Source organism: Pipistrellus kuhlii, unplaced genomic scaffold (assembly GCF_014108245.1).
Source record: "Pipistrellus kuhlii isolate mPipKuh1 unplaced genomic scaffold, mPipKuh1.p scaffold_m20_p_4, whole genome shotgun sequence".
NCBI lineage: Eukaryota > Metazoa > Chordata > Mammalia > Chiroptera > Vespertilionidae > Pipistrellus > Pipistrellus kuhlii.
In genome coordinates this window covers 21,964,091-21,987,833 of record NW_023425540.1, presented here as the reverse complement: position 1 = coordinate 21,987,833, position 23,743 = coordinate 21,964,091, and the positions used below count along the sequence as shown (strand labels likewise).

Below are 23,743 nucleotides of genomic sequence, written 5' to 3'. Positions count from 1 at the left end.
AGTTTCTTCAAGTTGTCAGAACTTTGATTGAATATTTTGTCAGAAACAAATATATTTCATTATTTAACTCTTTATTGTGGTATAAATTCTAAGGAGTCATGTCTTAATTTTTACTGCTAATTTGTTAGCCAGTTGTTGTAATAATGTTCACTGGCAAATTTATTTCTCTACTGGTGTAAAATGCCACCTTTTTCTTATACAGAATTGTTACATATAATTGTTTCTGCAACTAATAAATGTTTAAAAAATGAATTTCTGGGTCAAATAGCCCAATGTTTAGTAATGAAAGTTAATATTTTCTAGCATTTTGCTTTATTAATTAAGATTACTTTTATTTATAATTATAGCTAATGTGGTTAGGTTAAATACCGGATTTTCTTAATATAGAATTAATTTAAAATCTGACTTTGCTATTGCAAGTACACTTGGGGCTTTAGCCATAATGAATTACTTGCATAATTATTTAAGTTTTTCATTCAAAGAGATCAAGTCAGAGAAAAGGTATCAGTGGATCATTTTATTCATGTTGCTTACATTTTAGGTGATCTGTAAGTCTGATGCCCCAACAGGGGATGTTCTTCTTGATGAAGCTCTAAAACATGTTAAGGAGACTCAACCTCCAGAAACAGTCCAGAACTGGATCGAATTACTTAGTGGTGAGTTTCTGTGTTTAAACTAGAATTTGAATTCTATTCACAAGTTTTTTGTGAAAGTTTAAAATCCTTTCGAATAGAACTTAGACACAGTAGCCAAGAGTTTGTGTAGTTATTTAGTCAAAGTTATAAGTTAGTGATTGAATGGGGAAAGTTTATTTTAATTTTTTAAATATATTTTATTGATTTTTACAGAGAGGAAGGGAGAGGGATAGAGAGTTAGAAACATCAATGAGAGAGAAACATCAATCAGCTGCCTCCTGCACACCCCTTACTGGGGATGTGCCCACAACCAAGGTCCATGCCCTTGACCGGAATTGAACCTGGGACCCTTAAGTCCACAGGCCGATGCTCTATCCACTGAGCCAAATGGGTTAGGGCGGAAAATAGTGTTTTTAAAAAGTTCATGTTCTTTAACAAGACTGAGCAGATGTTGAATGAAATGTAATATTCTTCTTTAGAGCTCCCTTCATTCTTTTATCAGAATTACCTCATGTCACCTTTTTCTGGGTAGGCTAGGTTAAAATGGGTAACAACCCTAAAACCTTAATGGCTCAAAGTAGTAGTTTATTTCTCACTCATCTGTTGGTCAGTCACAGGCCACTTCTCACTTTGGCAGGCAGATGGAATTGTCACCATCTGGAGCATTGTCACTGTTGGGAAGGGAAGATGAGCATGGCAGATCTCTCAGCCTCTTCAGTTCCTGCTCAGATTTCATTGGTCAGAGCAAGTCACATGGCCTCCCCTAAGTTTAAGGAGATAGAAAAGTGTTAGTGTAGTGAAGAACCTGAAATACTTGGTTGACAGCATTAATGCTACTACTTTTATATTAAGTTACTTGTGTATTTGTCTAATCTTCTAGATAGCTCTTTCTATATAGGATCTAAGTTACCTTCTTCTCTACTACTCTTATATAAAACATACCTTCTACACACATGGTTCTGAACAACATGGATTTGAACCCTACAGGTCCACTTATATGTGGATTTTTTTTCAATAAATACTGTAAATGTATTTTTTTCTTATGATTTTCTTAATATCTTTTTCTGGCATACTTTGTTATAAAAATATAGTATATAATATAACAAAATATATGTTAATTGGCTTTATGTTACAAGTATCTCTTCTGGTCAATAGTAGGCTATTAGTTAAATTTTGGGGGAGTCAAAAGTTATATGTGGGTCCTAGCCAATTTGGCTCAGTAGATAGAGTGACGGCCTGCAGACTTGAAGGGTTCTGGGTTTAATTCTGGTCTAGGGCATATGCCTGGGTTGAGGGCTCGATGCCCAGTAGGGGGCATAGAGGAGGCAGCATATCAGTGATTTTCTCTTCATTGATGTTTCTGTCTCCCTCTCCCGTCCTCTCTGAAATTAATAAAAATATATATTTTTAAAAAGTTGTAACTGGATTTTCAACTGCTCAGGTTCAGCACCCCTATCCCATGCATTGTTCAAGGCTCAACTGTACTTGCATTGTTATTTCATATTCAAACATATTGCTGCTTAAAGAAACTTTTAAACACATGTGGACTTTGTCAGAGATCAGTAATTAACATGTCATTTCTCTCAGTTTCTCAAATAATAGTCCCTATTATGAGGATATTCTGTTAGTAAAAAATTTTGAGTTTTGCATGTATGTTTATTTAAAAATTGAATACACATACTACATTCTTAGCTAAGAGGATAACAATGGTAACAATGGGCACTTTACATTTAGGACAGGGTTCATTCTTTTTTTGTGTAGTGAAGGCCTATGGGGGGCTAGCTGAAGGGGGTTTATGTAGGGGGTTAAGGGGGACATAACATAATACTTTCAACCATACAGATTAAAAAACAATCCTCACATGAGGTTATTTTTTCCATTGCTTTTCAGAGGGGAAAGGGGGGGGGGGGGAGATGGTGGGGGAGCACGTGCGAGAGCAAGAGCAAGAGCAATGTGAGAGAGAGACAATGTGGGAGCAAACCCACAACCCAAGTACTTGGCCTTATTAAAACTGAGGCATTTTGGTGCATGGGCCGACACTGACCACTGAGCAACACTGGCTAGCTAGGGAAATTAAAATTTTCTTTTTCATATATTCATTTTTTTATTCTCTAAAGCACATGTGTCAAACACAAGGCCCGCGGGCCAAATCCGTCCCGCCAGGCCTTGCAATGTGGCCCGCACCGCGCTGTCATCACTGCACTCCGCTGCGTTTCCATCACAATGACAGTTTATGACTGTTCAGTAATCCATTCGGCCCGCGATTTAGGCTGGATTTTAGATTTTGGCCCCTTCTCTGATTGAGTTCGACACCCCTACTCTAAAGTATTACAAATAGTAGTACATATGTTTCCTTTTTTTTTTTTTCTCCCCAATTGACTTTCCCTCAGCCCCCCCAACCCTCGCCACACACCCTCACCCCCGCCCAGTCTCTTGCGTCCATTGGTTATGCTAACAGTCTGTTCGATGCTTCTCTGCCTCTGTATTTTTTGTTCATCAGTTTATAATGTTCTTTATTATCCATAAATTAGTGAGATAATGTGGTATTATTTTTCTTTTATTGACTGGCTTATTTCACTTAACATAATGCTCTCCAGTTCCATCCATGCTGTTGCAAATGCTAAGAATTCCTTCTTTTGTATAGCAGCGTAGTATTCCATTGTGTTGATGTTCCACAGTTTTCTAATCCATTCATCTGCTGATGGGCATTTAATCTGTTTCCAAATCTTAGCAATGGTGAATTGTGCTCCTGTGAACATTGGAGTGCATATATCCTTTCTGATTGATGTTTCTGTTTTCTAGGGATATATTCCTAGAAGTGGTATTAATGGGTCAAATGGCAGTTTCATTTTTAATTTTTTAAGGAAATAACATACTGTTTTCCACAGTGGTTGCACCAGTTTGCATTCCCACAGCAGTGAAAGAGGGTTCCTTTTTCTCTGCATCCTCTCCAGCACTTGTCATTTGTTGATTTGTTCATTGTCATTCTGACAGGTGTCATGTACCTCATTGTTGTTTTGATTTGCATCTCTCTAATGATTAGTGACTTTGGGCATGTTTTCATATGTTTCTTGTTTTTTCTGAATGTCCTCTTTTGAAAAGTGTCTATTTGGGTCATTTGCCCATTTTTTGATTGGGTTGTTTATCTTTTGTTAAGTTGTATGAGTTCCCTGTAAATGTTGGAGATTAAACCCTTATTATAGATAACATTAGCAAATATATTCTCCCATGCAGTGGGCTTTCTTGTTTTGTTAATGGTTTCTTTTGCTGTGCAAAAGCTTTTTATTTTGATGTAGTTCCATTTGTTTATTTTCTCCTTAGTTTCTATTGCCTTAGGAGCTGTATCATTAAATATATTGTTACAACAAATGTCTGCTGTTTTGCTGCCTCTGGCTTCTTCTAAGATTTTTATGGTTTCCCGTCTTATAAGACCTTTATCCATTTTTGAGTTTACTTTTGAAGAGACTGTCTTGATTCCATTGTATATTCTTGCCTCCTTTATCAAATATTAGAGCATATTGGCTTGTGTCAGTTTCTGTGTTCTCTGTTCTGTTCCACTGGTATATATGTCTGTTCTTATGCCAGTATCAGGCAGTTTTGAGAACAGTGGCTTTGTAGTATAGCTTGATATCTGCTGTTATGATCCCTCTAACGTTGTTCTTCTCTCTTAAGATTACTACAGCTACTCAGGGTCTTTTTATTCCAGATGAAATTTTTGAGAATTTGTTCTAGGTTTTTGAAGTATGCCGTTGGTATTTAATCGGATTGCATTGAATTTATACATTGTTTTGGGTAGGATGGACATTTTAATGATGTTGATTCTACCAATTCATGAACATGGTATATTTTTCCATTTGTTCATGTCTTCCTTTATCTCTTTTTTCAGTGTTCTGAAATTTTCTTTCTGAAATTTGTTTATTTTTTTCATAGAGAACAAACTTATTCATGGGTTGTTTTGATAATTTGAAGGCAGTTTTTTGACTGCCTTCTTGTAGATCTGCTGGTAAAGTTTTTTTGTTTTTTTACCTCATTCAGTGAGGAAAAACTTGAGTTCTTTCCCGTTTTTGATATTGGTGATAACTTATAATTTCTTTTGTAGGAATCTTAAAATTACTTTGCCAGAATGATGAGGATTTGTTTGGTTAAAACTATATAATATAACACACAAATCCACTTACTTGACACATGACAATACAGTATAGCCCTGTGGCCCACAGATTATTGCCAACCCTCTCTGGTTAGCTTTCTTCCACTTTTGCCTTTTGGGACAGGTGACAGACTCACAGATTAACAAATTAGAGTTTAACAATAGGGTTCTTTGAAAGTGGAGGAGCTCAAAGAAGAGAAGTCCTTGGAGCTTTAGTAGTTGGAAAAGGAAATGGAACTTGGTTTAGGCCTTTTAAGGATCAAAATGAGACAGAAAGAGAGAAGTGTTCCTATTCAGAGGAATTACAGGGGTACTAAAATGGGTGGCCCTATCCACTGTCTTTTTGCTACTTGAGGGAAAGAGAATGAGGAACAGAAGTTGGTCTGGCGATTACTTCTGAGGCAGAGAAGGACACAGGAGGCATCTAAGGTCCTGACAAAGGTTTCTTTACCTGGATAGAGAGATACCCAGGGGTTAATTTTATTATTGCTTACACTGCACATCATATATGCTAAAACCTACTGATATGTTGTAAATATTACATATATGTTAATTTAAAATTTTATAAATATGCATATATATTTGAAGCAAAGACTTAAAAATGTTTTAAAAACTGTTTTTAAGAATAAAAGTTTCTGGCCTGGCCAGTGCTGATCAGTGGTTGAGTATCAGTCTATGAACCAGTAGTTCATGGTTTGATTCCAGGTCAGGTCACATGCTCCGGTTGCAGGCTTTATCCTAGGGGGTGTGCAGAAGGCAGCCAATCAATGGTTTTCTCTCATCATTGATGTTTCTATCCCTCTCCCTTCCTCTCGCTGAAATTAATAAAAACATATTTAAAAATAAGAGTAAACGTTTCTGGCTTTTTGAAATCTTTTTTTTTTTTTTTTTTTTTTTTTTTTAAATACTGATTTCAAAGAAGAAGGGAGAGGGGAGGAGAGAAACTTTTCAATGATGAGATATAATTATTGATTGGCTGCTTGCTGCATGTCCCACACTGGGGATCGAGCTTACAACCTGGGCATGTGTCCTTGACCAAAATCCAACCTGGGACCCTTTAGTCTGCAGGCCGAAGCTCTATCCATTGAGCCAAACAAGCTACGGCTTGAAATATTTTTTTATTTTTTTTTTTTATTTTTTTACAGAGAAGAAGGCAAGAGGGATAGAGTTAGAAACATCCATTAGAGAGAAACATCAATCAGCTGCCTCCTGAACACTTTCCACTGAGCCAAACCGGCAGGACAGGGCTTGAAATACTAAGACATGTATCAATAGTTATAAATTTTGTCACAAGGTGTCACTAGACTGCCAAATTCCTGAATAGCTACTTTTAGTTTTGTGAAGAGAGTAGTTTTTTGTAATGGAATTATGTAGGTAGCTGTCAGTATGTCATTTCTACTGAAGTAATTGTTGGGCAGAGGACATAATCTTTGAAGAACTTTCCTCTATATGCTTCTCTCAAGTTTGTTTACAAAAAGGTAAATAAATTCTTTAGGGACTGATGAATAATAATATGGATCATAGTAACATCATTTAATCTAGAATTTTTAGTACTATTTCTTTATTAGGCATTTATTACAAATATTTAGAAGTTATTTAATATCCTGTTTAAATTGAAGCAGCTAGCCGGAACCGGTTTTGGCTCAGTGGATAGAGTGTTGGCCTGCGGACTGAAAGGTCCCAGGTTCGATTCCGATCCAGGGCATGACCTTGGTTGTGGGCACATCCCCGGCATGGGGTATGCAAGAGGCAGCTGATCGATGTCTCTCTCATTGATGTTTCTAACTCTCTAGCCTTCTCTCTTTAAAAAATCAATAAAATATATTATAAATAAATAAATAAATAAGTTGTAGCAGCTAAATTTTCAGTAGTTAGTATAGATTCCTTATTGTATCTTCCTTTTACTCATACAGCTACCCTTCTCCCACCCCATTTATACTGTTTTCTTAAACTATGCTAATCTCAGGGGTAACTTTATTCTTTGGATTTAGCTTACTTTATTTGGTTCTTTTATTTATTTTTTATTTTTTATATATTTTATTGACTTCTTTACAGCGAGGAAGAGAGAGGGACAGAGTTAGAAACATCGATGAGAGAGAATCATTGATCAGTTGCCTCTTGCACACCCCCCACTGGGGATGTGCCTGCAACCAAGGTACATGCCCTTGACTGGAATCGAACCTGGGACTTTTCAGTCTGCAGGCCAATGCTCTATCCACTGAGCCAAACCAGTTTCGGCTATTTGGTTTTTTTAAAGTAAAAAGCAGAATTGTCTGAATACCAAGATACTTTGACCATTCAGTTAAGCACCCCCATTTGCATGTTGCACTGTTCCAGCCTTATGCTTATGAGATTTATTTGTTCTTTCACATAACTGAGGAGATCTGAATAACAATTTTGTTGAAGTGAATATACAAAGTTTGCCCTTTTCCAGGGACTTGAAGATAATTTCTAAATACCTTTTTTAAAAAATACATATTTTTATTGATTTCAGAGAGGAAGGGAAAAGAGAGAGAAAAACATCAATGATGAAGAGAATCATTGTTGGCTGCCTCCTGTGTGCCCCCCACTAGGGATCGGGCCCACAACCCCCGGGCATGTGCCCTTGACTGGAATCAAACCCGGACCCTTCAGTTCACAGGTCAGTGCTCTATCTACCAAGCCAAACCAGCCTGGGCAAAATACCTTTTTATTACTTCCTCTGCAGTAGGAATAATTGCCCATAAGAAGGTCCATTCATAAATGGAGCACTTTATTTGATGGTGAGTCTGTGTTTAGACTCTTCTCATTTTTAGTAGCAACACTGACTTCTCAGCATATTTTGGAATTGAGAAATTTCTTACAGCAACTTTGTAAGCATTACTTGTTCCATTGGTTTCAATAGATAAGATTTAATTATAGATAAGTTGTAGATAAACCTTAGTATAACTTTAATACAATAGACAGCCATAAACTGCTAATTCCATTTCTTTCCCATGAAAAAGAAAAAAGTCATTGTATAGCAATATTGGGATTTTTATTGCTTTTTAGGTCTGTAAAGAGAAATTTAACTTAGGGTTTCTCAGAATAATCTTGCACACATATCACCTGTGCCTTTGTTTGGGAATAAATGGCCACGATATTCTCTAAGACATAGCTAGGAGATGACCAAGGTGAAATCATATCCACCAGTCTAGCTCCATAGTTTGTTATAAGTTAGCATTCCAATTATTATTAAATTATATTTTTCTTTTTTACACTTAGGTTATAAAGTCTGATAGGACCCCTAAATATATTTTAGCTCTTTTTTGAAGTTACCAAGGAAATTGAATGCAATGGTTGATTGTCTTTTGTGGAAGCTAATTTGCTAGATTTTAAATTACATAGATATTTATATAGTAATTTCATTATTATTTTTTAATCCTCTCCTGATAATTTTTCCCCATTTTTCCCCCCTGTTAATCCTCACCTGAGGATATTTTTCTCATTAATTTTTAGAGAGAGTGGAGGGAAGGGAGATACACACACAAATGTGTGAGAGAGAAATTGATCCATTGCTTCCCATATGTGTCCTGAAGGGCTGGGATTGAACCTGCAACCCACATACGTTCCCTTGACGGGAAATCCAACCCATGATCTTTTGGTACTGAGGCCAACACTAACTGGTGAGCAACAGAGGCCAGAGCTGAATTGTAAATATGCTGCAGTGAACATAGAGCTGCTTATATCCTTTTGGATTAGTGTTTTGGAGTTCTTTGGGCACATATCCAGAAGAGAGGTGGTTGAGTTACATTGTAGTTCTATTTTTAATTTATTGAGGAACCTCTGTAATGTTTTTTATAGTGGCTACACTAATTTACAATTCCACCAACAATGCACGGGGTTCCCTTATCTCTGCATCCTTGCTAACACTGTTGATTTATTGATGGAAACCATACTCACAGGTGTGTGGTGATATCTCATTGTGGTTTTGATTTGCATTTTCCTGGTTAGTGATGTGGAGCATCTTTTCATATGTCTATTGGCCATCTGTATGTCCTCTCTGGAGAAATATAAAAGCCCATTTTTTAGTTTTTTGTTTGTTTTTTTGGGGGGGGTTCTTATATATTTTGGGTTTTAACCCTTATTAAATGTATCATTGGTGAATGTCTTCTTCCATTCAGGAGGTTGTTTTCAATTTGATAATTTCTTTCACTATGCCAAAACTTTTTAGTTTGATGTAGTTCCCTTTGTTTGTTTTTTCTTTTATTTCCTGGGAAGACATTTCCAAATAAATGTTACTGAGAGTGATGTCAGGACTTACTGCCTATATTTTCTATATATGGTCTAGTTTCACTGATTGTGCCCAGTTTGTGGCTGTTGTCTGGTGTAGCTATGAAATTATCTGCAGTTGGTTGCTGCTTGTGCTGGGCTTAGAACTGCTTGGGAGTAGCTATTCTGCAAACCAAGGCTGCATATTGTGTGGGGTTTATGGCTGCTTGTTGAGGCTGTTTCAAGCCCAGACTAGCCAATGTGTATCCCAAGGCTAGGGCTACTTGAAGGTAGTTACAATACAAATTCAAACCTATTACTACTTATACCAGACTTGAGGTAGCTTAGCTAGAGGTACAGTGCACACCATGGACAGCCACTGCTTGTTTGGGGTTTGTGGACATGTAGGCTATTGGATGGTGTGGAGTGCCAGGGAATTATTAGGGCAGGACAGTGATATTGGCCAGGTTAATGGAGAGCTCTCATTTGGTGTCCACATATTTCTGAACTGGCTGGCTGGATTGGGAGAGGGCTCAACAAAGGACCAATGGTATCTGCCAGCACTTCTGTCCCTGCGAGAGAGCTGTCCCAAACCCTGCTCTTCCAGCACTTTCCCTGAAGCTAGTAGTCAGTTTAGTTTTTCCCTGTATATCCTTGGTACTTTTCTAGCTGCTGCTCCTACACTGGAGCCATGTGAGTTAGTTTGTGAGCTAGTGTGACTGTGTGCAGCCTCTCAAGAGGAGTGCCTGGGACTCTAGCAGCCCTTATTCTCACTTGGATGCTGTCCCTGTTGGTTTTCACAGCCAGATGTTAGGGGACTCCTCTTGCCAGCACTGGTGTCTGGGAGTGGGGAGCCCGTGGTGGGGCCTGGGCCCTTACTTCTAGGTGAGTCCTCCACAGCTTCGGTGTTCCTCTGATTCTTAATTGCCACCTCATGGGTGTGGAACCAGCTCCTTCCATGTCTCTGCCTCTCCTATCAGTCCCTTTGTGGCTTCTTCTTTATCTCCTTAGTTATAGCATTTATGTTCAGCTAGTCTTAAGGTGGTTCTCAATGATGTTTGTTTCATAATTTAGTTGTAATTTAAGGTAGTAATGGGAGGAAGTAAGCACAGCATTTACCTACTCTTCTATCTTGACTGGAATCCAATACCTATCATTTCTAACTTCTGAAATATTTTGTTTAGGTGAAACATGGAATCCATTAAAATTGCATTATCAATTAAGGAATGTACGGGAACGATTAGCTAAAAACCTGGTAGAAAAGGGCGTATTGACAACAGAGAAACAGAACTTCCTACTTTTTGACATGACCACACATCCCCTCACCAACAACAACATTAAGCAGCGCCTCATTAAGAAGGTACAGGAATCTGTTCTTGACAAGTGGGTGAATGACCCTCACCGCATGGACAAGCGCCTGCTGGCCCTCATTTACCTTGCCCACGCCTCGGATGTGCTGGAGAATGCCTTCGCTCCCCTGCTGGATGAGCAGTATGATTTAGCTACCAAGAGAGTGCGGCAGCTCCTCGACTTGGATCCTGAGGTGGAATGCGTGAAGACCAACGCCAATGAGGTCCTGTGGGCGGTGGTGGCGGCCTTCACCAAGTAACTGCCCAGGGGGAAGCCTTCTCTTCCCTCTCAAGTAAACCAGTCGTTTTTCTTCTATTGACTTCTGGTTTTCTGCAATTTATACTTTCCCACACTATAATTGGCTTTTGTTTTATGAAATGGTAGGTGGCTTTTTTTCTTCTTCTTTTTTTAAATATGTATGCAGGATTCTACTGGTACGAGAGGCCTTCCTCTTTCTGTTTTAAAAAAAAGTTTTACTGCCATATTGGCATTCCATTCTTTCTGTTGCCATTCTCACAGTTAACCTGTTTTGGATTTCTGGTATACTTTGACTTTGAAAGTAACCTCAGTCTCCTCACATGCAGACCTTCGGATTACCTCAGTTTGAGTTTTTCCCTATGTGCATGTACATCTCCCATTCTGCCTACAATTCAGACAAATCACAAAAAGGCCTTTATCTCACCAAAGGTAAATATCTGTGTCTATTAGGACGTTTTATACTAGACCTCAGTTGAGATGTATACTTATAAAGTTATTTTTAAATTGAAACAACACAGTAAATAATATAAAATGCCCCTTTGATTTTGTGTCCCATAAAAATCTATTATACCATTTGTTATAATTTTAACTATTAAATCGTAATGGTCCAACTGTTTCACAAAGCCAGTTTGGGATGAACTGCATTCCAGTTATGCTGTATATAGTTTGAATTACATATATAAATTGTCCCTTCTTCTGGCCTCACCTGCCTCCATCTTAGTATTTTGCAAGATTTAATTCGTTGTACACCTGGTGCCCTCACTTGTTTCAGTTACTATTATTTGATGACGAAATAGACCTTTCATCATTGAAGGAGAGAGAAAAGATGTGTGTCTGGTCCTAAGATTTTTTGAGCTATGCTATTCATGGCACTCATCAGCTGTGCATCTCCTTTTTGCAAATATTTTTGTCTTACTGTTTTTATCATTTCTATATGGAAGTGGCTTGTGTCCAGTACTAATCTTGAGTACAGTTTTTTTGTTTTTTGACCACAAGTAAATTAATGTTTGCTCTTAAATGCCATTTATCTACTCACAATTTCTCACACACAAAAAAAATCAAATGTCATTTATAGCAGATGTTGCATGTAAATTGTTGTCCAGTAATGACTACAGTTCAGATGATTAAGAATTTTATAACAGAAAGCTCTGCTATGTTTTAATTTTTATGTACAATTATGACAGTTAGCACATTATAAAAAATATAAACCTTTGCTTTTTACTATTTCTTTATCACTGTTTATCGATAATATCACTATTGGTTTCATAATGTAAATACTATATATTGAACAAATTAAATGTCAAAATTTTTTATTACCATAGTTCATGTTAATAGTGAGGCTTTCAGGTGTATAGAGTTTTTCTGGTTAACATTCAATGCAAAACTACTAGATGGATCCCCTATTATGTATACTGTCTTTTTATCTGATGAAATAAATAAAACTATGAACTTGAAAGTGCCTGAATCAGAGCAAGCATGTCATTTGTACTTTTGTATTTTACCTTTGTTTACTTTCTAAGGAAGTTTTACTGAGCCTTAGTATAGTGTGGTAGTATTTTATTTTATTTTTAAAATGTATATCATTGCTTTTTTACAGAGAGGAAGGGAGAGAGAGAATCAGAAACACTGATGAGAGAGAAACATCCATCAGCAGCCTCTTGCGCACACACACACACACACACACACACACACACGCACCCCAGGGGATGTGCCCGCAACCAAGGTACATGCCCTTGACCGGAATCAAACCTGGTATTCGATTAGGGCAGTATGTGGTAATATTTTAATGCAGTGGTTGGTGAGCCATTTTTTTGCCCTCTAATTCTCACCTGAGGATATGTTTTTATTCATTTTAGAGAGAGGGAGGGAGAAATAGGAAGGGGGGGGGGATAGAGAGAGAGAGAGAGAGAGAGAGAAAGAGAAAGAGAAGGAAGGAAGGAAGGAGAGAGAGAGAGAGAGAGAGAGAGAGGGAGAGAGAGAAGGAAGGAAGGGGGAGAGAGAGAGAGAGAGAGAGAGAGAGAGAGAGAAGGAGGGAGGGAGGGAGGGAGGGAGGGAGGGAGGGAGGAAGGAAGGAAGGAAGGAAGGAAGGAAGGAAGGAAGGAAGGAAGGAAGGAACATCAATTAGTTGCCTCCTCCTATACATCCCAACTGGGGATTGTACCAACAACCTAGGTGTGCTCTGACCAGGAATCAAACCTGTAGCTTTTTTGATGTAGAAAATAACATTCCAACCAACTGAACCACCCAGCTGGAGTAGTAGGTGTTTTATTCCAAGGTCAGATAGTAAATATTTTAGGCTTTAGGCTACATATGGTGGCTATTGCAACTACCCAATTCTGCTGAGTGAAGGTTGCCATAGATAATGTAAATAAATGGGCCGGGCTGTGTTCTAATAAATTCTTAGTTACAGAAACTGGCAGCTGGCCATGGGCAGTAGTTTCCAGTCCTTATTTTAAGAGATGAGAAAAGACAGATTTTCTGTCCATTAAAATAAACTCCATCTCAGGCAAGGGAAAGGCCTGCCTGAACTTCTGCCAATGTGTCCTCCCAGCAGAGTACATACCAGCTCTACCTGTGTGTGGCCCCAACTTCAGCACCTGTTTCTGTATTCAGAGAGAAAACATAGTACTACCTGGAGGGCAAGCTTATATCTACAACTCCTTTCTCCTGTAAAATGCTGCTGCTCACAGTCCTCTGTACAGCACGAATGGCGTGGCTCCATGGGAATAAATTACTCAGTGTGGTAGAAGCAGTACTTATGCCACTTTTTAAAAAGCCTTCAGATCCAAAAATCATTAAAATGAATTTTAATAGAAAACGTGTAGAAAGGTCTAATGTGCAAAGAATTAGTTGCTGTGTTTTGTTTTAATTTCATATATTGTTGAATTGAGATGTATTCCTTAAAATAATCAGATCTGGAAAAATCTTACCAAAGGGAGAAAGGAAACTTACTGAATACACATTTTGTGCCTACTAAATATTTTATATATCGTTTTGACCTCCCCAAACCCTAAGAACTACCTTCATTTATTGAAGAACAGGCCTAGAGAGGATGATATTCCCAATCTTACACGATCTGGTAAGTATTTTAGCTTTAAGTCCTCAAATGATTGAATGATAGTAATAGCATTCCACTATAGTTTATCCTTTCTTATTTGGGCACTAGGAGAGGGCTTTTTTTTTCTTTTTCTTTTTTAAAAAATATATATTTTATTGATTTTTTTACAGAGAGGAAGAGAGAGTGATAGAGAGTTAGAAACATTGATGAGAATCATCAGCTGTCTCTTGCACACCCCCTACTGGGGATGTGCCCACAACCAAAGTACATGCCCTTGACCAGAATCGAACCTGGGACCTTTCAGTCCGCAGGCTGACAAACCGGTTTCGGCGAGGGCTTCTTTTTTTCTAACAGACAAAAAACAATAGCATGCATGCAAAAAGTTCTCACACTTATGCAAACTACAATGATAAAGGGACATCTCTGCTTTATTACTATATCTTGGTATAACACACTATTTTGGGGGGGGATGAAAAAGTTGAATAATCCTATATGTTCTTAAGAGAAAAAAAGCATTGCCAGGTGTCAAATGGCCAAGAAAGTCCTTGGATTGCCTGAAGCAGGATTGCCCAGTGGTCTCTCAACACATTCCATCACTCAGTTCTTCCCATTGTTTGTGAATAGATGGGTATAATATTCTTTTCCAGTATAACAAACCTTTGAATTTGGTCATACCCAAAGGAAAGAGAGAGGCTGATGTCTTGATGGTTGGGCCAATAAGTAATGACATCCCTGCATGACGACTATTGCCCCAGGAGCATGGAAACCACCAGTCACAAGTCGGTGAGGTATTTATTTTATGAAATTCAATGTAACTCTCCATCTTGTATGCAGTTATTATATATTGTCAGATAACGTTCCATTTCACTTTCTTTCAGGTCAAGATGACTGACAGTCTAAGGTAAATTCCAATTCATCACAGCCCATCAGGTTCCAGAATAATATACCTGGCTCTTGTAAGTTCTGCACAAATGTCATATATTCTTTAATAGTACCAGTAAGGTAGTATTAATATTCATAAACTTGCAGGCTATCCTTTGAAGGGGTGTGGATGGTAACATGGTTAAATGTTGATATGTATACTTTCTCAGCCCAATACTAGAATTACATGGGTGTTTACTTCTGATAGACTATTGTTGTGCAATTTTTCCAGTAGCATCATCATATACTGTTGTGCAATTTATTTTTCTTATATTGTGGAGAGCTTTCAGAATAAACACACATCATTCTTTTTAATCATTTTTGGCTTCATTTTATAACTTAGATAAATCTCCATTAATGGACATTTGGATTAATCTCATGTTTTTTCATTATTGCCAACAGTATTTTAATGTACATATGTCTTTATATTTGTCTGACTTCTGTAGGAGGAATTAATAGACATGAGTTTACTTGAACGGCATGTCTGAAAAATATAAAAGGTAAAGCAAAATTGATTTATAAGATTGATGTTAACATACACGTGCACCAGTAATATGAATGCTGATTTCCCTACATCCTGGCCAAGTTAATGGATAATTGTCAACTTGTTTTAGTTATTGGGGTGTTGGTTATTTACTGTCTTTATTTATAAAACTTTTAAAGATAGTTTGTATTTTTCTCTCTGACTTAACCTGTTTGTGTTCTTTATCCATTGTTCTAATGGGCATCTTTTTAAGTATTGATTCATCAGGACTTTTACTATATTATGGCTATTAACCCTGTGGTACTGTTTGTTTCTCCAGCCTTTGGAATTGGTGTTTAAGTTTTTTTTTCGTTTTTTTTTTAACATTCAGTAAAGTGTAAGGTGCACTGTTCAGCATGGAATCTGTGGAGACCTTAATTATCCTGCTAATGACATCTGCTTAGTATTCGGGTTTAGGATATGTATATACTATAAAGTTTTGGGGAGGTATGATTAAATACAACAACAAGTATAAAAATCACATAAACAGCTGTAACCGGTTTGGCTCAGTGGATAGAGCGTTGGTCTGTGGACTGAAAGGTCCCAGGTTTGATTCTGGTCAAGGACATGTACATTGGTTGCGGGCACATCCCCGATGGGGGTTGTGCATGAGGTAAGCTGGTCGATGTATCTTTCTTATTGATGTTTCTAGCTCTCTATCCCTTTCCCTTCCTCTCTGTGAAAAATCAATAAACTATATTTTTTTAAAAATCACATAAACATGTATTATATAACTTATGAATACATGTGCATATAAGCATTCATAGTTTTTATGATTAAAATACAATGGAAGATCATATAAACAAATTGTAGGCTAATGAATTATTTTAAGGCAAATATGTTTTCAGCTATCACTCAGCTCAGAAGCTAGAACTTGTCAACTTATCCAGAAATTGCTCAAGACTTCCTTCCAGTTATAATCTGGTCCCAGCCAGTGTGCATCTCTAATAATTTTATTCTGTTTAGTTTCGTTTTTCACTTGGTGATTTTGAATTTATCCTAATTTATAGGTCCCACCCCTCACCTTTGTCCCCTTACTCCTCCCCTCCCACATCATCTTGTTTTTTTCCCTTATAAAGTATTCATTGATGAAATTGAATCACTGTCCTGAGAGTTTCCCAAAGTCTGGATTTTCCTGATTGCATCTACAAGTAATCTAATGTATCTCTCTGACTTTTCTACTTCCCAAGAATTGATAATTAGATCTAGAGGCTTTGTCAGATTCAGGTTTGTTTGTTAGGCAACATAGTTTCATCGGTGATGTGTGTTTTATCAGGAAATGTATAATATTTCTACTTTTATGATGTTAGCAGACTTTCTGTCCAGTCCTTACTAGGTCCTGTGTTTACTGGGGTTGCTAACTGGTGATGGTTTAATTCTTATCATTTCTTCATGAGCTGAAGTTTTTCTATAAAGAGAAACTTCACCTTACCTTTATTACCTTTTAGTAGTTTGTAGAGGAAAGGTAGGATACATTCTACATTTTATTTACCAATTTTCAAAATCAAGTTGATTCCTCAGTGGTTTCCAAAGGTTACTGATTTGGTTTTTTAAGTATTATGACTTATTGAAATAAACATTGTGGGGTTTTTTTTCCATCAGTTTTCTTTATGAGAACCAGGATTCTCTATATGGAAAAATGAAGATACAGCTTTAAGATAGAAGATAGAAAAATCTTGTAGTTCTAAATTTGAATAGAAAGTATCAATGTAGCCTTATCTTGTCTTGCTCAGTAGGTAGAGCATCAGCCTGTGGACTGAGTGGTGCCAGTTTGATTCCAGTCAAGGGTACATGCCCAGGTTACAAGCTTGATCTCTAATAGGGGATGTGCTGGAGGCAGCCAATCAATGATTATCTCATCATTGATAATTTCTGTCTCCCTCTCCCTTCCTCTCTAAATCAATAAAAAAAAATTTAAAAAGAAAAGAAAGTATCAATGTAAACTTAAGAGGTATTCCCCCACCCCCTTTTAATATAATTTTATTTCAAAGAGGAAGAGAGAGAAACATCAATGATGAGAATCATCAATTGGCTGCCTCCTGCAAGCCCCCTGGGCATCAAGCCTGCAACCTGGGCATGTGCCCTGATTGGGAATTAAACTGTGACCTCCTGGTCAGTGCTCATCCACTAAGCCACACCAATCAGGCATCCATTGTGTTTTTTTTAGAGAGCATGGAAGGGAGGAGGAGAGACCGAGAGAGAAAACCATTGATGTGAGAGAGACATATTGATTGGTTGCCTCCCACATGTGCCCCTACTAGGGTCAGCAGTTAAGCATGCAACCAAGGTATGTGCCCTTAACCCGAATCGAACCTGGGACCCTTCAGTTCAAAGGCCAAGTTCAGCACTCAGCCAAACTGGCTAGGGCTCCTCACCTTTTAATTGTGGTACAATATACATAAAACTTACCATTTCAACCATTTTTTAGTGTATAATTCAGTGCTGCCACTTTTTGTAATTATGTTGTATTGCATTATAAGAACACTTTTTACAACAGAGTTTCTCCCTTTAACTTACCTTAATCTTAACTTTTTAAATAAACACATACTCAATGCTCACCGTCATTTCTATATCAGTGTGGTACGCGTACCCCCAGGGGTACGGGAAGAGTTTGGTGTGTGGGGGGTACGTGTTGCACTGGAGTTTGGTGGGGATATGCACTGCACCGTGCTTAGCTGCGCCTAATTCTACGTTCTCAGCGTTATGAAAATTATAGAAGGGGTACACATATGTCAGAAGTTTGGGAAACACTCCAGTCATTTTGGTTGTCTTGCTCTGCAAGTGTCGTTCTCCCCCCCCCTTCCCCCCCCCCACGTCCCGCATGGTTCAGGGTTCAGGTTCTAAAGGAGGCTGCACACAAATGAAAGAGACCAGACAAGAAAATATAAACTTGGGAATATTGGGGGCCAAGAGGAAGGACACCGCTTTGCTCTGGCCTTGTGATCCCTTTTATTCAGATTTGGGATCCACCTATAGCCCTTAGGCAATTTCCACTAACAGCTGGATGGTAGGCCATCAGCTAGGATTGACAGAAGACTTAAGGTGGAAGTTTCTTCAGCTCCCTGTGTCTCAAGTAGACAGTGGGTGCCTGGCTCTGACCCTTGCCAGAGCCTCAAGGTTGACCAGCCTTCTGGACTCCTGAAGGCAATGGGCAACTTCCAACTTTGCTCATTTGTTTGTTTCTTCAGAAAGGGCTTGTGAGCAAACACTCCATGCGTTTCTGTATGATGACGACAGTGTATCTGCAGCCTTTATTTGAAAGTCAGTTTGTCTGGATAAAATTCTTGGGTCACAGTCTTTTTCTTAAAGTATCATATTTTCTTTTTGGCATAAGGCATACTGTCAACAATCTGGTTCAGAAATGATTTTCTTCTCCCCATAAATGCCTATTCTTTTTGCTTGAAGCCCACGGGATTTCTTCCCCAATTTCCCCCCAGTGCTACTACAGTGTGTCTGGTCTGGGTTGTCCTGGAATAGCACGGTGTTCTTTCAGTATGTAGTGTCCATGTCAAGTCTTTTTATCCTCAATTTCAGGAAAATTGAAGCTTTCAGTGTTTGTTCTGTTCCCTTGATTAGGTGTTCTTCTTTGGGGACTGCTATTGTATATCTTCGTTATTTGTCAGTTTTGCTTGGTTTCTTTTATCACTGATCTTTAAACATTTCACCCTTTTGATTTTAAGAAATTGTTGTGGGGTCGAATCCTGGGTTCGAAATAAGACCACTGGAGGCTGATGATTAATTAAAAACAGGCAAAGATGTATTGAAATATCTGGCCAGGACAGACGCGAGAGCACCACAGGCAGCTGGTCTCCACACAACTGCACCGTTTCAGGGGTAGGCAGCCCCTTTTAAAGGTTCAAACCACAGGAATTTTCCTTTGTTCTAAATTCTAAATCCTAAAGACTACATTCTAAAGACGGGTCAGCCTGCAGGGTAGTTGCTAGTCACATCCTGTTGGACATTGGAATGTGGCCCTGTCTTGCGATAGCTAATAACACAGAAGCAGAGCTCAGAGGTTATCTACAGTTTCTATCTCTGAAGGTTACTGAGTTAGTGGGAATTAATCTGTGGTCCTGGTCCTAGGCAAGGGAAAATTGCCTTAGCCTCCAAGTCTCCGCCTGAAAGCTAAGGTAAATAGTCTCTCCCCTCCACCCCCATGTTTAATCAGGTGCAAGAGCCAAACTAGAAGGGTTAAAATTCAAACTGCAGTTTTTATCAAAGTATGGTTGCCACTATAATATATTTCAGAAATTATTGTTAGTCACTGTGAATAATCTTTTTAATTTAATCTTTTCTAAGTTCTTCCCTTGAATTTTAATGCCCAATTTTAAGACATTTTCTAATTTTTGTTAATATTATTCATATTTTTCGGTCATTTTCTTGATGTATTTTAATTCATGTTGAACTATTGTTATAGTTATCATTTGTCTCCTAGCATGTCTCTGATGTGTTTTGTTGTCATAGGGGTGTATTTGCTCCTTATTCTTTTTTTCTTTGTGTGGGATTTGACCTAGATTATCTTCTGTTGCCCATTTGTACATGGAATTACCTTTCCTGTTCTGTTAGAAAGGACAAGTGGGTCAGGGTAGTTTTTCTAACTGTACTTATTCTCTGACCTCTCTCTTCTGGTCTAGTGTAAAAAAATATAGCAGTTTACTTTCTGAGATCTGACTCTGACCCCCTTATCTGGGCCTTGTTCATCTGGACCTCTGTTCTTGTCCTGCTCAATTTGGATTCTGTTCCTATAGTTTCTCCTTAGTCTGAGGAACTGGCAGGTTGATTTTGAGTGTGCATAACATGCATCAGTCCTCTCTACCTTCATCAGGGACCTCACACACTTGCTCATATTTTTTCACTAGTTGAAAAATTCCAGTTTCAGCTGCTGCCCAGTTGCTCCTCAGAATTCCTGTTGATTATGGGATGGGGAGTTGGGGTGTCTCAGGGCTCTAAGATGCCCTGTTGCTTCCTTCTACTTGGCCTTGCACAGATCTGATATGAAATTTGTCTTTTTGGTAGTTTGTTCCCACCCACTTTTACATTTTGGTGACCTTGGGGTTACTTTCACAATGAGTTCTGTTACAGATGTTTACCGAAGTTTTCCAATACTAGTTGCTCTCTGTATTTGTGTGGTGTTAGTAGGGAATGGGTGGGATGGAGATTAAAAAGCTAGGTCATTGTACTGCTATCTTGCCTAAATCTGCTGGAATAGTGCCTAGAAGTTTGTTTAAAAAATGAGTCTGTGGCTTTATAGCTTCTTAATTGATCATACTCACTTTATGATTAAAGCATTGAATTTGGCTGTTTAGATTTGTTTTCCTTTCTTGCTTTTAAAACTGACTACTCTGCAATTTTATTTGGTTGTCAGGGATATATTTGGTTGTAATGATCCAGCTTTCACACCCACCTACCCCCAAATAGTTAATTTCTCCAAAACAAGCTATTGAATAATCTTACGTTTTCTGCCATCAATTTAGAATGTTACCTTTGAATTTTCTTTTAATTTAGAAATACTATATATACATGTATTTGGCTCTTTTTCTGGTGGTTTGCATGGAAGAAGAGCACTATTTTAATTATAGTAGTTTCTGATAATGTTGTAATAGTGCTATCTCCCTCCTACAATGCTTTCAAAATTATTCTGGCTATTTTACATGTTTATCCTACCAAATGGAACTTAGAATAATTTTGTCAGGTTAAAAAATTCTTCTGAGGTATGGTTGGACTTACATTATATTTATAGACTATTCTGGGGAGAATTGAAATCTTTATACTAGTAGTATTGAGTTATTCTATTCACGAATAAGCTGTATCTCCCATTTGTTCGAGTTTAAAACCTTTTTTAATGTCTCTTAATAGAATGTTTGTGTTTAGGTTTGCCAGTCCTGGCCAACTAAGGTTAAATATATTTTTCCATATGTTCTGTTGGTTATTTAGGTAAGCTCTTGTTTTGGTGAATACTTTTTGATAGCCACCTTACTAAATTATAATATTTTAATCATTTTTACATTGATGTGTTTGACTTTACATGTACAAATTGATACATTTGTTTCTTTCCACTATTTATAGCTTTTTTAAAAATGTAGCATTGTTGTTCAACTTAGTGAACATCTTTTCTGAGTATATTCCTGACTTAAACGGGTATAATAATGGGTCAGGGTTTTGAGAAAAAGAACTTGGTAATTGTGAAGAATGAGAGAAAAAACTGACAAGGAAACTTCTGCCAGTAGCAATAAGAGTCCAGTTGAGGTTGGAAATCTTGAGTTTATAGCAGCATTATTTTGAGTGATTGTGGTATTTTCTCCAGGAAATGGTATATAAGAACCAAGAAGTGGGATTTTGTTGGGGCAAGGGAGCTGAGCCTGTGGGCTGGATGGGGATTGTTGTGCTCACCATGGGGTGTAGTCTGAATAGATCTGAGAATGAAGACCAGGCTCTGATGGGAAGAAAAAGTGACAGGGCTTGTTGAAATTGAAGACAAGAGGCAGTAGGGGGAAGAAAGGTAGTGCAATCTGGAAGGTCAAGAGGTGAAAGTGTGGATATTTGATTTAAAATTTCAGAGGTAGAACAGTTTGGATTGTGTGAGATTCTGAGTGTGGTTGTAGGAAAGAGTGGTTGACTTGAGTTCTGTTGCCTTTGTACCTTTCACCCATTTGGGTAAAAATAAACATTTACTACCTTGGTAAGTTATTCTGTAGTTGCAGAACTAGAAAAACAAGTAATAAGCAGAGTGTTTATTTTTTTTAAATTACTTAAAAAAGTTGTTTACAGAGATGTGGGTTTACATAACTTGGCAACATTTAAAAATGTACAGGCTATTTCATATTATTGCACTTAATTTTTAATAATATAAGGCATTTTATTTTACATAAATAATTATATCAAACAACAGGCATGGTGCCAGTTAAGTCAACCATAAAGTCAAATGAGATGTGTCTGGTAGAACATAAGTGAAACTCAACCTTCATGGTCCTTGCAACTACGATTTACATGTTACATACTTAGCCTTACAGCCTATTGTGAATGACCAGTTAAAAAACCAAAACAAACAATGAAAGTCTTAGTAGGATAATACCATTAGTGTTCACTTCAGGAAGTATGGGAGTTTATTAGACTAATTAGAAATACTAGTCATGCCTGAACACTGAAGATAAATATCTATCTTAGGGTCAAAAACAGTTTTGCTTCCTCCCTTATTGTCCAACCGTTAGCCAGGGAACCATTCTGGCAACATCTAGTAGAAATGGCTGATGACTTTAACATATTTTAATGAGCCAGAGGTGTCTACCCTTGCACTCCTCAGATTTGAGTGAGGATCAGGGACTCTCAGGAGGAGACCATCCCATTGCTCTAGAAATTCCTGCCTGCTCACAGAAGACTGTTTCTAAAGAGGCACAGCTGGAAGAGTAGAGGCAAAAAACAGTTTTCAGTGTTGATTTCAAATAGTTGCATGTCAAGAAAACAGAAACCACAAAATTGACCCGAGAGACTTAAAAAACAATCTAGCATGCACCTTGTACTGACTTTCTATAGTATCTTACCTGGAATTGTAGTGAAAGTAGAAGCTAAATTAATCAGGTCTTTCTAGCTAATTCCTGTACTATGTTTTATTTTATAGAACCTTTTAAAATGTGAGAAATCTGGGCTCACACCAATCAGATATTTCACTTCCATCTGAGACCTCTTTGGGCAACTCCAGAGAGGTTTACTGGGATTTATCACTCAGGAAAATGATGCACAAAGTGACAGCTCAAGTACTTCCATGATCCCTGGGGTATAATGACCTGTGTTCTCTCTAAGCCATAAACTCAAGCTATAGTTTTTGAAAGAAGCTCAACATAAAACTTTAGTGTCATCATGTGCACAGATACACAGTGTCACCTGTATTCCCTGGACTCAGTCAGCTAGTGTGTGCCCCCCCGAGGATCTGAGTTGTAACTACATAGTACTGCTCCTTTACCTTCAAAGTGACTCACTTTCCTCCTTCATTTTGGTAAAGGAAGCTGATGAAGGTTTGAAGTATGAGGGGAGAAAAGCCAATTTTGTAGCAAGGAACAGCACCTACAAAATTCATGCTTCGAAAGGAGAGCAGCTGGGACAAGTTTCACAAGCAGCATGAGTTACAATGGTCTTCTGCAGGGAAACGGTTTTGGCAAAAGGAATAATTTGCAAAACAAAAACAGCAAAAGTTTCAGTCACTGCAGAGATATGTCATAAGATTCAATGCTTAGAAACAGTACATTTTGTAAGCTTGTTGGGAGGGAGGGAGGGAGGGGGAGAGACATAACAAACAGTCCTCTAAGATCCTCTTTTTTGGATGGTAAATATAATGCCTATGTTTATAAATCGAAGGATACTAAAAAGATAATTGGTTTCTAAAAATTTAACCCTTTGCACTCCGCTGTCCCTCTTAGGGTACATCGGAATTCTAGCATATCACTCGGATGTCCCCTCTCAGGGGGACATTGCAGTTTATTAGTGATTACGGGGAATTGAGTTAATTCAAAGCACGTGTCCGCCGCAAAGTAGCGTCGAGTAGCTGGTAGCCAATGTCCAGAATGGTTCGGAGTACAAAGGGTTAAATTACTGTTAGAGTAAATAAAATATAGAAATGGAAACCCAGT

At 37.9% G+C, this 23,743-nt stretch overlaps 1 protein-coding gene and 1 long non-coding RNA gene across 4 annotated transcripts in view; both read left to right on the top strand.

Moving 5' to 3' along the window:
* The window catches only part of GOLPH3 (golgi phosphoprotein 3), a 30,616-nt gene extending 18,531 nt beyond the window's left edge, over nt 1–12,085 (top strand). For both annotated transcript variants that reach the window (XM_045571201.1, XM_036410208.2), the window contains 2 exons: nt 542–656; nt 10,197–12,085. In XM_045571201.1, coding sequence (XP_045427157.1) covers nt 542–656; nt 10,197–10,621 — 540 coding nt within the window. In that variant the 3' untranslated portion in view covers nt 10,622–12,085. The remainder of the gene's footprint in view (nt 1–541; nt 657–10,196) is intronic.
* A 1,934-nt stretch (nt 12,086–14,019) lies between these two features.
* Nucleotides 14,020–23,506, top strand: LOC118703337. Of its 2 annotated transcripts, XR_006739734.1 has the most exons (4): nt 14,020–14,466; nt 14,557–14,634; nt 15,454–15,533; nt 23,119–23,506. It is a non-coding gene; the product is annotated as an uncharacterized LOC118703337 (long non-coding RNA). The 2 variants fall into 2 exon arrangements; XR_006739735.1 differs by lacking the exon at nt 15,454–15,533.
* Nucleotides 23,507–23,743: the final 237 nt, after the last annotated feature.